Source organism: Artibeus jamaicensis, unplaced genomic scaffold (genome assembly GCF_021234435.1).
Source record: "Artibeus jamaicensis isolate MK-2021 breed Jamaican fruit bat unplaced genomic scaffold, CSHL_Jam_final scaffold_1283, whole genome shotgun sequence".
In the NCBI taxonomy this organism is placed as follows: Eukaryota; Metazoa; Chordata; class Mammalia; order Chiroptera; family Phyllostomidae; genus Artibeus; species Artibeus jamaicensis.
Window position 1 is genome coordinate 2,481,441 of NW_026522028.1, and position 15,566 is coordinate 2,497,006.

Genomic DNA, 15,566 nt, shown 5'->3' on the forward strand with positions numbered 1-15,566 from the left:
GAAACATAAACATTACATATGATGCTAAACTAAAAACCTTCAGGTAAAATGTAAGAACCCTCTACCACTTGCCCAATGTCACTGTCTTTAGAGTTTCTCCAGTGGCAAGCACAGCAATAATTTGAAGGCCAGGCTTTGTATTTTCAGCATAGACATGCATCTGTTTTCACCAGGGCCCCAGACCATTTATCTGACTGCACCCTGCCATATAGCACAGGCTTCCTAAGGACAAGATGAATTCTGCATTTTTCCAGGGGCCCAAGGAGAACCCTCTCACTCCATCCAGAGTCCAGAGCATACCTGGTCAGTCCATTCAGGGTCCAGGGAATACATACTCCCTCCACTCAGGACCAGAAAATATCCCTGCCTCCATGTAGTGCCCAGACATTACCTCTGTCTTCCATCCCGATACCAGAGAATATAAGCCCTCTGTGCATTAGGGCCCAGGAAATACAACATCCCTCCATCCAGCTTCCATGTCATATGCCCTCCTTCCATTCAGGGTCCCACAAAATAACCCCACACTCCTCTAGGTCTCAGTGAACACCCAGGGCCTCCCCCCATCTAGTGTCCAAGCAATACCCCCCCCTCCATTCAGGACCCAGGTAAAACACCCTCCATCCATCTGGGATCCAGGGAATATCCCTTCCCTCCAACCTGTGTTCAACAGAACACCCCTGCTTCCATCCAGGACCCAGGGACTATCCTCTACCCCCAACCTATGTCCCAGGAGATGTCCCACACCCCTTCAGGGTTCAGGGAATATACCCTCCCTCCATTTACAGTCCAGAGAATTTCCTTTCTGCCATAAAGATTTTAGGGACTGACCCCACCCTGAATTGAGAGTCCAGAGAGTACTTCTTCCTCCTTCCAGGGTTTGAGGGATACACCTTCCTCCATCTAGTGCCCCACAAAATAGCCCCACCCTCCTACAGTGTCAAGGGTGTATGCCCTCCTTCCATCCAGGTTCCAGGGAATGCCCTCTCCCGCCCACCATTTTCCCTGGGCTCTCTCCCAGAGCCTAGGGAATAACCCCTCCTTCACTCCAGAGTGCAGGGAATTACCCTTCCCTTCATGCAAGGTCCGTGGAATGCAAGCTCCCTGAATCCATAGTCAAGAGTATCCATGGATTTCCCACCCCCCTCGAAGTTTCAGGAAATATCCCTTCCTCCATCCAGGACAAGGGAAAACCTCCTCCCTCCATCCAGGGTCTAGATAACACCTCCTGCCTCCATCGGGATGCCCAGAGAACCCCCTCGCTCCATCCAGGGTCACACAGAATGCCCCCTCTTGCACAGGGTTTATTCCTACCTTCCATTAAGGCCCAGGGTACAGCCCCTCTCTCCATTCTGTTTCTCAGGAAATACCCCTCTCCATCCATGGTCCTGGAAATACATTTTCCTTCCACTCACAGCCTAGGGAATATGACCTTCCTCCCCCCAGGGTCCAGGTAATATTCCCTCACTCCATCCTGGGACCCACAGAATGCCCTTCCATCATCCAGTATCCCACAGGATAGCCCCAACCTCCCCCAAGGTTCAGGAATTACCCATTCCTTCCATCCAGGTTCCTGGGGATAATTCTGCTCTCCATCCATCATCCTAGGGATGACCCCTTCCTTCATCCCGCCTTCCTTAAACTGCTTGTTCCCTCCAACCAGGGTCTCAGAGAATACTTGCTCCCTCTATCCATGGTCCCAGGAAATATGCCCTCCCATCCACAGGGATCCTAAAGTGCGAGTGATGGGGCATGTTTGGAAAGAGAGAATCCTACATACCTGTTGTATTACTTAGAAGGTTTGGGTTTAACACACGTGAACCAAAGAAACAACTTTATTTATTTAGGAACCGATAACTTTATTGGAAGAAACGGTAAAACTGCAACATAAAACCTTAAACCAAAGTGTTGAAAGGCAATATGGCAATAGGCATGCTCAGCTCAGTGACCAGGGGAGGTCACCCCATGGCTGCCTGCCATCGGGAAGGCAACCCAGGGACAGTTCTTCTTGCTGTCACCCAGGGTGAGCATGTCAAAGAGGTTCTCTGCCAGGGCGGATTCCGGAGCTCCCACCTTGCACGGCTTGATGACAGGGTCCCCCAACTCTTTGATGAACATCACCAGTTGCTGCAGGTAGTGACTTTCCAGAAAATGGCACAGGTGGCCCTCTCCCTTGTCAGTGGCCAGCTGGTGCAGACTCAGCAGGCTCTGGTTCACTTTCTTTGCCAGGTGCAAGGCGCAGTCCATGGCCCTCAGGCCACTCTTTCGGTCATCCCAGGGAGGATTGCTGATGTCCCACAGGCGGATTCGGCCCCACCCTAATTCTGCAGCCCCATCAGTCTCTCTGTGTGCTCCTTTTCCCTGTTTCACCTCTGCAGGAAGAACAGGCAGAAGTGCTTCAGGGTCAGGTCCTCAAGGTCGAAGTAGAAGGCCAGGGAGGAGTACACGTAGGAGGTGTGGAAGTGTACGTTGATGTGGTTGTTGACGGCAGCCTCACACTCAGGGTGGTAGTTCTGAGGCACAAACGAGGGCCCGGGCAATATCTCCACGTCTTCAGGCGTAGGCGCGGGGCTGCAAGACTGCAGTGGTGCAGAATCCCAGGTGGCAGGGTGGGCTGTGGCTGGGGTGACTGTGGAGGCTGCGGGCCCCGGAGTGTCCTGCAGTGGCGCCAACACATGCGTGCTGACGTGTCAGTCCTCAGGCGCTGCAGTTGGCTTTGGGGTGGGACAGGAAGAACCCCCCCCCCACTCAGTAGTTTTGAGGGAGGGGGGAGGCAGCCTGTGATGGGCTTCGGGGTCAGTGTCAGGGCACGGCCATGTTAATGGGGGTGGTCGAGGGGGGTTTAAGGGGGCCAGTTGCCTTGACACTTTCCAGGTTCCATTTCAACCCGGCTGATGAGGCCCCTCAGGGCTGGGCATCTGGCAGGTATGACATTTGAAAATGTTCTTCAGGAATACAAGTGCAACCATTTTGAGTTAATCACCTGCATGAGTTCTTTGAGCAGCTTATATGAGTATTGCCCTAATGTGAATGTTTCATTAACAAAACCGTTTTGTGGTGTCAGTGGTTATATTTAACACCTCAAAGATTTGTTTGAGTGACTTTACATGGACTTGAGGACACTTCCAACAGCCCCACTGACTTCCTAGACCTTGTTGGTCCAGTGATCTCTGCTTTCTCCTCCCTCTTATGATCAGTTCCACTTTTCGCTGGTGGCAGAGCAGGGCCTCCAGTGCTTCAGTGACTCGGGCGCCTCTCCATCTTTCACTCTTTGGGATTCGTTCTCCACTCACTTTACTCTCTCTCCTGTCTTAAACTTTCAGCCCGGTCCTGGAGATACACTCCTCCTGCCCTGTCTGTGCCCCAATGTGGAGTGTCGGTGACCTCCTCACTGACCCCCTAGAGGCCTTCACCCTTTTCGCCTGGCTTGCCAGTCTCTGTCCTCTTAGGTAAGCACAGACTTCAGTTTCCTCTGGCAGGAAACAAAAGGTTTACTTAAATCCTTGAAGAAAGCCCTTAACTTGTATTCTATCCTCCTTACTTGACTAACCGTGACACTTGGAACCTGCCATTTCTACTTGTCTGTGATTTTTAGAACCAGAAAAGGAACGTTTGGGGGAATAAAGCAAAATGGTGTTCCATTTTTTATTCTTTTTTGTGGGCTGATATAGAAGTAAAGGGATTGAAACGCTTTTTTTTTTTCTTCAAAGTATGAGGTTCAGATTGGTAGTAAAAGGTTTATTATCTTTTGTTAGTAATCAGAGAATGTTGGATTAGAAAATCAGTGCTAATTCATACAATTTCAATTTGTTACTAGGCATGGTTTTAATTGGTAAATATGGTCACTCCATAAGCCATTTAAACTAATCCCTTCCTACTTGCATTTCCCCTCGCTCTTTCTATTGCATATGTCCAATAAATGTCTTCTAAAGATCCATGTAGCTGACTGTGGCCCCATCAGAGCCAGGGTCCACCTTTCTGGATCATCTGTGTATTACATTAATACAGAGCAGAAGGCTCTACGCTCAGATTTCCTGCCCTGCTTAGAATAACTCCAGAAATCTCTTTGACATTTCAGATCACAGGCCGTGTCACTCTATATAATTGTTACTTAAATGATTGATCCTGTTACGGATGTGTGCCACTGGTTTGAGATTTCCGGTTAAACTGGGCTTTTGGCGTCTCTTCCCTACTGACATCTTGCAGCAGACTTTGTCACGTTATTATAACTCACTGGGCATGTAAACGTCTCGTGTATTCATTACCATATAGACTAATGGTTAAGTTCTCAGGCCCTTAAGTTACACTGCATGTGTTTAAATTTAAGTTCAGCCATTTATTAAGCTGTGGGACATTAGGGAATTCATGAATCTCTAAATTCGCCGTGATCATTTGTGAAATGGTGGCAACAATAGTACTGCCTTTGGTGTTATTGTGAGGAGGATGTGAAATAATTCGTGTAAATGCCTTAATCTGATGTCTAATACATAGCAAGCTCTCAATAATTATAAGCTATTTTTATTAGTGGATGCCAGTAGTGATGCAACAAAAGCTTCCAATAAGTACATGTATTTCTTTCTTAGAGAATTGCCATTGAGGCTGCCCTAGTTTTTTGTTGTTTTTTTTTTAGATTACCTTGATGCATGGATTGCTTACAGATTCAAATCACAGTGTAAATAACATTTTCTCGCTTTGGAAACCTGTTTTCAAACTAGTCCCTTAGAAGACTCTTGTGTGATTCATACTAGTAAATCATAGCTTCAAGTGCTGCCTCGGTTTTCATGCAAGTACAGCATACAATAGGTAAACAGATGAGTAACTCTATTTGCTAAAATTTAATTTGATAATTATGTTGCATTATTGCTCTTCTTCAGATTCTTTCTTCCCCTCAGGTGAGGACTTTCACTATCTGGAAGAGGAAGTCCTTTAATACACTATCTTGACCGCATAATTTATTCAGGTGATTGTCATTGTCAGGATGCTTCAGATTAGTTTAGAGGCCACTATTCTGAGCGAAAGAATGGCTGGCCTGTATTCTTCCACGTACCTTATTAAAATAGTCTGCATTTCCACTTGTGAAAGTTTGTTGAATGGCTGTGTAGCATGCCTTTTTCTAAAGTGGAGAGTAATAAATGAAAACCACTGCCTATCTATACTCTTGGTTTAATTGGCTAGTAAAATAACCTCATATTGGTTTTGTACTTTTCTTTTAGGAAATTGGCAAAATGCTAATATATTTGGTTAAACGAGACCAAGTCCATGTCGTTTTTCACTTGGGTTCCCCAGCACAAACTCGCTTACCAAGAATGAATGTGTGTTCAGGGTGTCCTGTACCTTGGCAAATGGCCCCAAGCCTGGCACCAGCGACTGCCAGCACGGTTTCACAGCACAGCCACTCACAGGTGCCTGCAAGTCAAACACAGGCAGCTCCCGATGCAGATCATTTTGTAGCTCCTCCCAGTTGGCCCCTGGCTAGGAACAGCTGGCTGACCTGACCCTGCACCAGAGACCCTCCCAAGAGGCCCCAGAACCAACACTGCCTGTGGCCCATTTCATCCACCCCAGAGCACCACCCAGAGCTCCTCAAACAACACACCCAAAGGGTGGTATTGGCAGGCACCACCCAAACAGATCCTGTTCTGTGTAGTCCACCCACACACAATCGCACATCAGGTATAGTCAAGGCCAGTCTCCACAGCCAGTCAGCCTGAGGGTCAGTCCCGTCCACTGACGTGCCAACAGCCATCAGAGCTCAACTACAATAGGAGGGCACAGAAAACCCACACAGGGGACACCCCTGAAGGGCCCAGCCCAGGTGACCAGGGAGAAGGTGCCATTGGGCTGCACAGGATACCTTGAACATAACGCCACCCTGCCAGGACGGAGAAATATAGGAGATCTGCCTATAAAGGAAAAACACAGGCAGGCAGCCACAACGAGGAGACAGAGAAGAAGCAAATAAAGGAATAAAACACAACTCCAGAAAGAGAACGAATCAAAGTCGAGGCAAGCAATCTGCAGATACAGGGCTCACAACACTGGTTATAACGCTGCTCAGTGAATTTAGGGGAAGAACAGATTAACCCAGTGAGAAATTACAGAGATAGAAACCATGAAAAATAACCAATCAGAAATTACTGAAACGAACAGTACTTTAGATAGAATCAACAGAAATTTAGATGAAGCAGAGAATCGAATCAGCAATTTGGAAGCCAAAGTGTTAGAAAACATCCAATCAGAATAGCAAAAAGAAAAAAATTAAATGAGGATAGGTTAAGGGACCTGTGGGAAAACATCAAGGGTAACAGCATTCACTTCATGATGGTAGGAGAAGGAGGAGAGAGACAGCAAGGTATTTGAAAACCTGTTTGAAGAAATAATGAGAGAAAAGTCCCATAACCTGGTGAAACAAATAGACATGGAAGTCCAGGGAATGCAAAGAGCCCCCACCAAATGAGCCCAAAGAGGGTGATACAAAGACACAGCATTATTAAAATCCCAAATGTTAAAGACAGAGAGACAGGCTTGGAAGCAGCAAGAGAAAAGCAGTTAGTTACCTGCAAGGGGGCCCCCATAGACTATCAGCTGATTTCTCAACAGAAACTTTGCAGGGCAGAAGGGATGGGCACAAAAGTTTCAAAATGATGACAAGGAAGAACCTACAACCAAGATTACTCTACCCAGCAAGGCTATCATTTAGAATCAAAGAAGAGATAAAGAGCTTCCTAGACAAGAAAAAGCTCAGGAAGTTCATCGCCACCAACCAGTGCTACAAGCAGTGTTAAAGAGACTACTTCAAACAGAAGAAGAAAAACTGAAAAGATATGAGTAGTAAAATGGCAATAACTATGTACCTACCAATGACTACTTTAAATGTAAATGGATTAAATGCTCCAATCAAAAGACATAAGGTGGCCGAATGGATAAGAAACCAGGAGTCATATATATATATACTACCTACAAGAAACCCACTTTCTATCAAATACACACAGACGGAAAGTAAAGGGATACAAAAAGGTATTTCACGAAAACGAAAAGGAAAAACAAAAACTGCGGTAGCTAAGCTTATGTCATACAAGATAGACTTTAAAACAAAGGCTATAATGAAAGGTACAAAAACACATCACATAAGATAAAGGGATCCATCCCACAACAGGATATAACCCTTGTAAGCATTTATGCACCCAGCGCAGAAGCATCTAAATATATGACAAAAACATTGACGGACATAAAAGTAGACATCGAAAGCAGTATAGTAATGCAAGGGGATGTCAATACCCTGTTGACATCAATGAAAAGAGCATTCGGATAACTTATCAATGCGAAAATATCGGGTTGGCTGAAAAGTCCATTTAGTTTTTCCCATAAAATAAAAGACACGTTTTGCATTTTCACTAATAACTTTATTGATTCGGATATTTTAAGTACGTTGGCTATCTCCTGCTATTGGCTTCGAGTGAGTAGAGGCCAGGGGCCCTGCTAAACATCTTCCAATGCATGAGACAGCCCCATAGGAAAGAATTACTTGGCCAAAATACCAATAGTACCAAGGAATGTCACAAACCACTTTTGACACATTTGATCAGTCACGGCACCTTTTCCATACATTGCAAAGATGATCTTTCCACGTTTCCGTTGCACTTTTAGCTTTCTTGAAATAATAAACCATAATATGCCCAAAATGTTGCGTATCTTCTTCCACCTTCAGTATTAAAATGGTTGCACAAAAATTCACCAATTTTGTTTCTTCTTAATGCATGCTGTTATGACGACTGTCACAATACAATCTAACGAAATTGTTTCAAATGAATTTAAAGACAACTAAGCACTACTAGAGCCGTTGTATAGATAAAAACTAAACAACCTTTCTGGCCAACCCAATAATTGTCTTTAAGGGTACATTAGAGCAGATTGACTTAATTGATTACATTAGGACATCACGCCCAAAAGCAGCAGGATATACATTCTTTTTTAGTGTACGTGGAACATTTTACAGGATAGAGCACATGTTAAGACACAAAACCAGTCTCAATAAATTTAAGAAGATTAAAATCATAACAAGCTTCTTCTTCAATCACAATAGTTTCAAATTAGAAATCAATTACAAGGAGAAAACTAAAAAACACGCAAACACGTGGAGGCTACATAACATCCTACTAAACAACGAATGGCTTAAGGAAGAAATCAAAAGACCCCTTCAGATAAATGATCATGAAAACACAATGACCCCAAATCTACAGAACACAAACAAAGCAGTTCTGGGAGGGAAATCATAGTGACACAGGCCTACCTCAAGATGAAAGAAAAATCTCAAACAATCTCAACTTATGCCTAAAGGAAATAAGAATAGAGTCAGAAACAAAGCCCAAAGTGACTAGAAGAAATGAAATAACAAATATCAGAGCAAAGAAATAAATGAAATAGAGTCTAAAACTGCACTAGAAATGATCGATGAAATCAAGAGCTGGTTCTTTGAGTAGACACACAAATTTGACAGACCTTTAACTGGATTCATCAAGAAAAAAGAGAGGATCCTAGTAAATAAAATCAGAAATGAAAGAGGAGAAATGACACCTGACAGCACAGAACGCAAAGGAATATAAGAAAATATTGCGTACAGTTGTATGCTGACAACTTGAACTACCTAGAAGAAATAAATTTCTAGAAATATACAATTTTCAAGACTGACTCAAGCAGAAACAGTAAACCTAAAGTGAACGATAACTACTCACAAAATCAAGTCAGTTCTTAAAAAAAAAAACCCACGGACAAAAGTCCTGGACCAGATGGCTTCACAAGTGAATTTCACCAAATATTCAAAACATTAACATGTATCCTTCTTGTACAATTCCAAAAAATTGAATAGGAGGGAAGGTTCCCAAACTCACTCGATGAGGCTACCATTACTCTGATTCCAAAACCAGATAGACACCACAAAGAAAGAAAATTATAGTCCAATATCACTGATGAAAATATGTGCAAAAGTCCTGAAAAAAAATATTAGCAAACAGAATTTAGCAATACATTAAAAAGACCATACACCACGATCAAGTGGTATTTGTTCCTGGAATGTAAGGTTGGTTTAATAGTAACGTGACACCATAGAAACAAAAGAAAGGATTGCATGTTTTTTAAAAACTGGGCAAAGGACCTGAACAGACACTTCTCCAAAGAAGAAATACAGATGGCCAACGCACATATGAAAAGATGCTCAACGTGACTAATCATCAGAGAAATACAAATTAAAACCACAATGAAATATCACCTCACAATGATCAGGATGGCCATCATAAATAAATCAACAAACAAGTGCTGGTGAGGATGTGGAGAAAAGTGAGCCCTAGTGCGCTTTTGCTGAGAATGCAGACTGATGCAGCCACTGTGGAAAGCAGTATAGAGGTAGCTCAAAAAACTGAAAATGGACACAACAATCCCGCTTCTGGGAATTTAGGTGAAGAAACTAGAAACACCAATTCGAATGAACATAAATATTCCTATATTCACTGCAGCATTACAATTGCAAGGTTATAGAAGCAGCCCAGGTGTCCATCAGTAGATGAATGGATAAAGCAACTATGGGGCGTTTACACAATGGAATACTACTTGGCCATAAATAAGAAGAAAATTTTACACTTAGTGACAGCATGAAGGGACCTGGAGAACGTTATATTATGTGAAGTAAGCCAGTCCCAGAAAGACAAATATGATTTTCCTCATATGTGGAATCGAATGGATACACTGAACTAACAAGCAAAATAGTGGCAGACTCACAGATAGAGAGCAGGCTAACAACAGCTTTTGGGGGTCGTCAGTGGGTGGAGGGACTCAGCAAAAAGGGAAAAGACTCATGGGCGCAGAGAACAGCGTGGTGGTGGCGGGGGAGGGTGGGTAAAATGGGGGTAAAAGGAAATGGGAAATTACACTAAAAAAATCTCAATGACTAATAATACAATTACAAACAACAAGTGTTCAAAAGGATGTCAATAAAAGGGAACCGTCCTCATGCATTCTTGGTGGAATTTAAATTGGTGCATGCCATGGGAAACAGTGTGGAGGTCCTCAAAAATTTAAAAGATACTACTACTATAAGAACCATCAATCCCATTTATGGGAATTTACCCAAAGAAATGCAAGACATTAATTCACAAAGACTTCTGCAATCCTATGTGTACTGCAACATTACTTACAGAAGCCAAGAGATGGCTTTTGTAAAGAAGAGGTACATATACACTGGGGATTTTTAGTCAGCCACAGTAACGAATGAAACCTTATCATTTGAACAAAATGGAAGCACCTAGAGGATATTATGCTCGGTGAACTATGTCAAACGCAGGAAGGCCAATAGCATAAGATTTCATTTCTATGTGGAATCTAAAAGACAAAATACATGAACAAACAAAACCAAAAGCAACTCAGAGAGGTCCAACTAATTGTCACACGGGTTGGAGTTTGGGAGGCTGGTGCGAAAGGTGAAGGAATTAAGAAGGACAAATTGGTACTTACAAAATAGAGATGGGGATGTAAAGCATACCATAGGGAATATAGCCAATGTTATTGTACAAATTGTGTGTGGTGGCAGGTGGGCAGTAGAGTTCATAAATTATATAAGTGTCCAACTACTATGCTGTATACCTGAAACTAGTGTAATATGGAGTTCCAAGTATAATGGAAAACATTACTGTTGTTTAAAAAGGCATATTTTCTCGTTGAATCGAACTAAGCAGCCAAGGAAGAGACAAATAAAAGTGGTGGTTAATAAGATGGATCAGACTCGGGCACTGTTCTTGTTGAGAAGTTTGCTTTAATTATTTTGTGATTTGCCAGCATAATATAGACTATTTTGCAGATCGAGAACATAATAGCATTGCATTATGTTGATATTTGCCTGGGAACGAAATAGGAGTTTCATCAAGTTCATTGGAGGTGTCAGGAGAATTGATACCTGAGAGTAGTTGTGGGAACATATTTAAATCAAAAAATCTGAAAGAGTTCACCTTCAGATGATGCGCCACACCAACTACTGTTCGGCATTAGTGCAGGTTCAATGTACAGAATTGGATCGTGTATTTTTGGTCTGGAGAGAAACTTCGCAGGTCCTCTACAGAACTCAAAGAGAAATGCATTGCAATGAGGCGCTCACGCAAAACTGAAAAATTCTATAGGTAGTAGTACTGATGGTCTCCATCGGAGGAAAAAGATGAAGTGTAAGACGCTGAGCACGAAGTACATTGTTGATTGTATGTTTATTTTCTATGACGTCATGGATTCCTTCATTGAAGCGTTTATCCACTTATAATTTCTTACATTCTTGAAACTCATTTTCATTCTTCAGTTACACCTGACATGTAATGGATTATATATTTATTAGCAATCCTGGACTTTATTACCAAAATGCTTTATAGCGTATACGCCTTGTTCTTTTTCCTCACAGTTAAGTGTCGGAATCACTCCAAATGAAGTGCTAAGAAGAGAGAAAATTCAGAGCAGGATGTATAATCATCTCTCATTTGTGAAGGGGGAAAAGATCAATACATATAATATGCACTTATATGTCTCTGGAATTTTATTCAAGAAGGTGCTGTGTGAAGCTGAGATATCAGAGGATCTTCCGCTGTACTGCTGAAAACTTTTATCATGAATATGTTCTATTAAAATTTTTCTTCGATTTTGAAAAAAAATGTCTGGATTTTGAGGAACTTCTGCATTTAATGTCCCAAAAAACGCAGGCACAGATTGCTTTTGACCCAAAGGTGTGTAACTGACCAAAATTCAGCAATCTGGTCTGGAAAAATGAAAACGAAGAATTCTGCTGTTGGTGAGATTAATACATAGGTAGAGAGGCAGGTGAGAAATCTAAACTACTTGGCCTTTCTCTCTTTGATTTAAGTACTGAAAAAATATCACTGTTATCATTCCCAGAAAGCCATGCATTTACAAATGGAAATCAGAATATGATGGGAAAAGACCCGGTTAGGAGTTACCCATTAGGGAACAAAATGGGTACGTGTGATAGCTACCCACTGTCATGGTGAGGGCCCTGCGTTGCACTTATTGTCCCAAAATGTATTGTGCTGAAGCCTACACAGCAAACATTCCAATTTCTCCTGACGCCTTCTCAATGAGAACGACGGAGGTGTAGCTACAGGGATGTGCCTGTGGAACAACACAGGATGAGATCTTTCAACAGTTTCCAAAGCTATCTTTTTGCAATAGTGTTCTATGAGATTTGGTAGAAAAGGGACCTCATGATTAGAATGTTTTGGAAATGCTGAACATATTATCCCCGTGTTATAGGTCTACAAAGAATGTTTCTTGAATCAAAGACCTACAATTCCTAGACAATAACTAGAAAGCTACACCAGAAATCCCACTAAGTTGATTAATACAAACCTGTGTCTGTGTGTGTGTGTGTGTGTGTGAATTCGTTTGTGTGTGTGTGTGTGTGTGTGTGTGTGTGTGTGAATTCGTTTTTTACTGAACACCTGCTACTATTCTGTGGCAGTGCCTGATACTGAACACAGTCTTGGAAAGGCTGGTCTAAAAATTAGAGACCTGCAAATTAAGATGAAAACACTTTCAGGTGAGGAGGGAGGACTGTGGTAGCAGCCTTTATCAGTCTCTGTTTCCATCCAGGCAATTATTTACTTTTATCCTTCACACCCTTTCATCTTTACTTTTTTTTTTTTTTTACAGAGGAACCTGTACTAGGGACAAAGAGAAAACTGGCATCTACTACTCTAGAGTAGGTGTGTTCTGTAAACAGTGACAGCATAGCCTGGTAAAATTGTGCTGATTATAAGGACACATATTAGCTTAGGCTCTCTTGGTAGCAAGGGACAAATACTAAATTAGAGTTGGATACTTGAAACCTCCGGGCAGATATACAACCAGGCTCAGCAAAGGTCTGGAATGCAGCTGCTTCATATCTGATAATGCAGTCACTGAACTGGTTTTCAACAAAGGGTGTCTTCCTAAGCAGACATTTTCAGAATCTAGTCCGGAGATTCAAAAGGAACTGTGGTGCTGAAAATATATATGAACTTTTATGCATGATATATACTATGTAAAAACGAAGGATAGAAAACACACGTAAGTGGCTGTTTTCTAACTGCAATGTGCAACCCAGGCCTTGGTGACTATGGGAAGTCACTCCTCTGTCTCTGGGGAAGCCAGCCTGAGGCTCACTTGCCATTATCACTCTTGCCCAGTGTTAGCTTATCAAGGGTACTCTACCCTTAGGAATTCCAACATCGCCATCTGACTACCCAGACTTAACTATTCCCTTTTGCATGATTTAATGAACATAAACATTTCAGGTAAAGCTGATTATCCCTTTATTTTAACCTCTGCCCGACACCATTCTTCACTACTTCCTTAGAGGCAAGGAGTCTCATGGCTTTCATACTGTTTTTAGTATACTTGTACCGTGCACATGAATCCAGCTTAACCAGGGCCCTGTCGGACCTCACCCTCACGTACCTATATTGTTTATAAGGGGAGATTGATTCTGCCTTTCCCAGGGTCCCACACACTACATGCTCCCTCCATCCAAGATCCCCCACACAATGCCTCTCCCTCCACCCAGGGTCCAGGGAATACCACTTCCTTCCATCCAGGGTCCAAGCAATAAGCCCTCCCTCCAACTAGGGCACAGGGGGCAACCACAAGTCCTGTGGGCTTAATCCGGCCCTCGACCTCCTTTCTCTCCGTTCTGTTGCCATGTTTCTTCCCTGCAGCTGCACTGAGCTCTGGCTTAACAGTTAAGAAGTAGTTACATTTCTAGAGTCCCAAAATTATGTGCGGCCCTTTCAAGGCAACCATGAGTCTCGTGTGGCCCCCGGTGAAAACGAGCGTGATAGCCCTGAACTAGGGTCACACAGACTACCCCCTCCCTCCAAGGTCCCACGGTGTACCCATTCCCTCCATCCAGGGTCCTGGGAATACCACTTCCCTCCATTCAGGGCCACCAGGATACTCCCTCCCTGGATCCAGGGTCCAGGGCATAGCCTTCACTCTATAAAGCAGGAAGGGTATACCTCCTCCCTGCATCCAGGTTCCCACACAAACCTCTCCCCTCTGTCCAGAGCTGCGCGGTATGCCTCCTCCCTCCATCCAGAGCTTCAGGGAATACCTTGTCTGTCCATCCAGAATCCCACGGAATACCTTCTCCCTCCATCCATTCAGGGTCCCAAGAAATGCCCCTCCCTCCATCCAGAGTCCAGGAATTACCTCCATCATCCATCCAGGGTCCCAGGGAATAATAAGTCCACCCTTCATTCAGGGCGCAGGGAATACCCTCGCCCTCCACCCAGGATTCATGGAACCCCTCCTTCCATCCAGGCTCCCATGAGATATCCCCTCCCCCCACCCATGGAGATCTCAAACTGCACATGATGGGCCATGTGTGAGAGAGAGACTCCTGCGCACTTATTTTAAAACAAAAGGTGACCGTTTGCACACAGGAACCAATGAAACGCCTTTAATTATTTAGTAATCAGTAACTTTAGGAAGTAATGATAATACTCAAACAAACAAACAAACAAACTTAACTGAACGTTTCCTAGGGCACTATGGCAATAGGCAAGCTCAGCACGGTGACCAGGGCAAGTCACCCCGCGGCTGGCTTATAGGGAAGGCAGTCCCGGCTCACTTCTTGCTGTCCTTCAGCGTGAGCTTGTCAAAGAGGGACTCTGCCAGGCTATCTTCCGGGGCCGCCAGCTTGCGCAGGTTGGTGATGTGCTCCCCCAACTCTTGGATGAACATCGCTTGGTCACGCAGGTAGTCACGCTCCAGGAAGTGACAGCCCTGGCCGTGCTTCTCGGTGACCACCTGGTGCAGATTCAGCAGGCTCTGGTGCACTCTCTTCGCCAGGTGCAAGGCGCACTCCATGACCCTCAGGCCATTCTCCCAGTTCTCTTCTTTAGGCCTGGGGATATTGGGCAGGCAGAGGTTGCCGGCATGCCGGTTTTGCAGCCCCAACAGAGATTCCGCGAGGTCCACCTCCTTCTTCGACTGCTGAAGGAAGAACAGCTTGAAGTGCTTCAAGGCCGCGTCTCCAAGGTCGAAGTAGCAGGCCATGGACACGTACACGTAGGAGGTGTACAGCTCCAAGTTGACCTGGCTGTTGATGGCGGCCTCACACTCAGGGTGGCAATTCTGACCCACATGGCAGGGCGGCAATGCGGTCGCCATGTCTGGTAGTGCAGGTGCAGGGTGGGGGCACCACAGCGAAGAAGTCTTGGAAGCGGGAGCTGGACTTGCCCTGTAGCCTCCGAGAGTCCCCAGGTGAGTCAGTAGCACCGCAGAGGGGTGGTGCTCCAGCGCCTGCAGCAGGCGACTGTTGGTTGGCTGTGAGATGGAACCGGAAAGGGAAGGTGAATCCTGAAGATGGAAAACGTGAGCAATTCTCGCGAGTATACAGGAGAGGGAGCAAGGAGGACCCCTGAGAGTGGGAGGGGCAAAGACGGGGTGCAGAGGGGGGGTTGTACAGGTGGGCAGGGTACCAGCAGCATGTTCCAGGTTCCGTCACAGCCTGGGTGAGGCGGGGAGAAGCTGTTCTGACCTCTTGA

At 44.3% G+C, this 15,566-nt stretch overlaps 1 protein-coding gene and 1 pseudogene across 1 annotated transcript; both read right to left on the minus strand.

The window, feature by feature from the left end:
• Positions 1–1,938: 1,938 nt before the first annotated feature.
• LOC128625934 (ferritin heavy chain-like) lies at positions 1,939–6,572 on the minus strand (annotated as a pseudogene).
• An 8,071-nt stretch (positions 6,573–14,643) lies between these two features.
• Positions 14,644–15,189, minus strand: LOC128625927 (ferritin heavy chain-like). Its single transcript, XM_053655753.1, has one exon. It carries the CDS (start codon positions 15,187–15,189, stop codon positions 14,644–14,646), a length of 546 nt encoding a protein of 181 aa, XP_053511728.1.
• Positions 15,190–15,566: the final 377 nt, after the last annotated feature.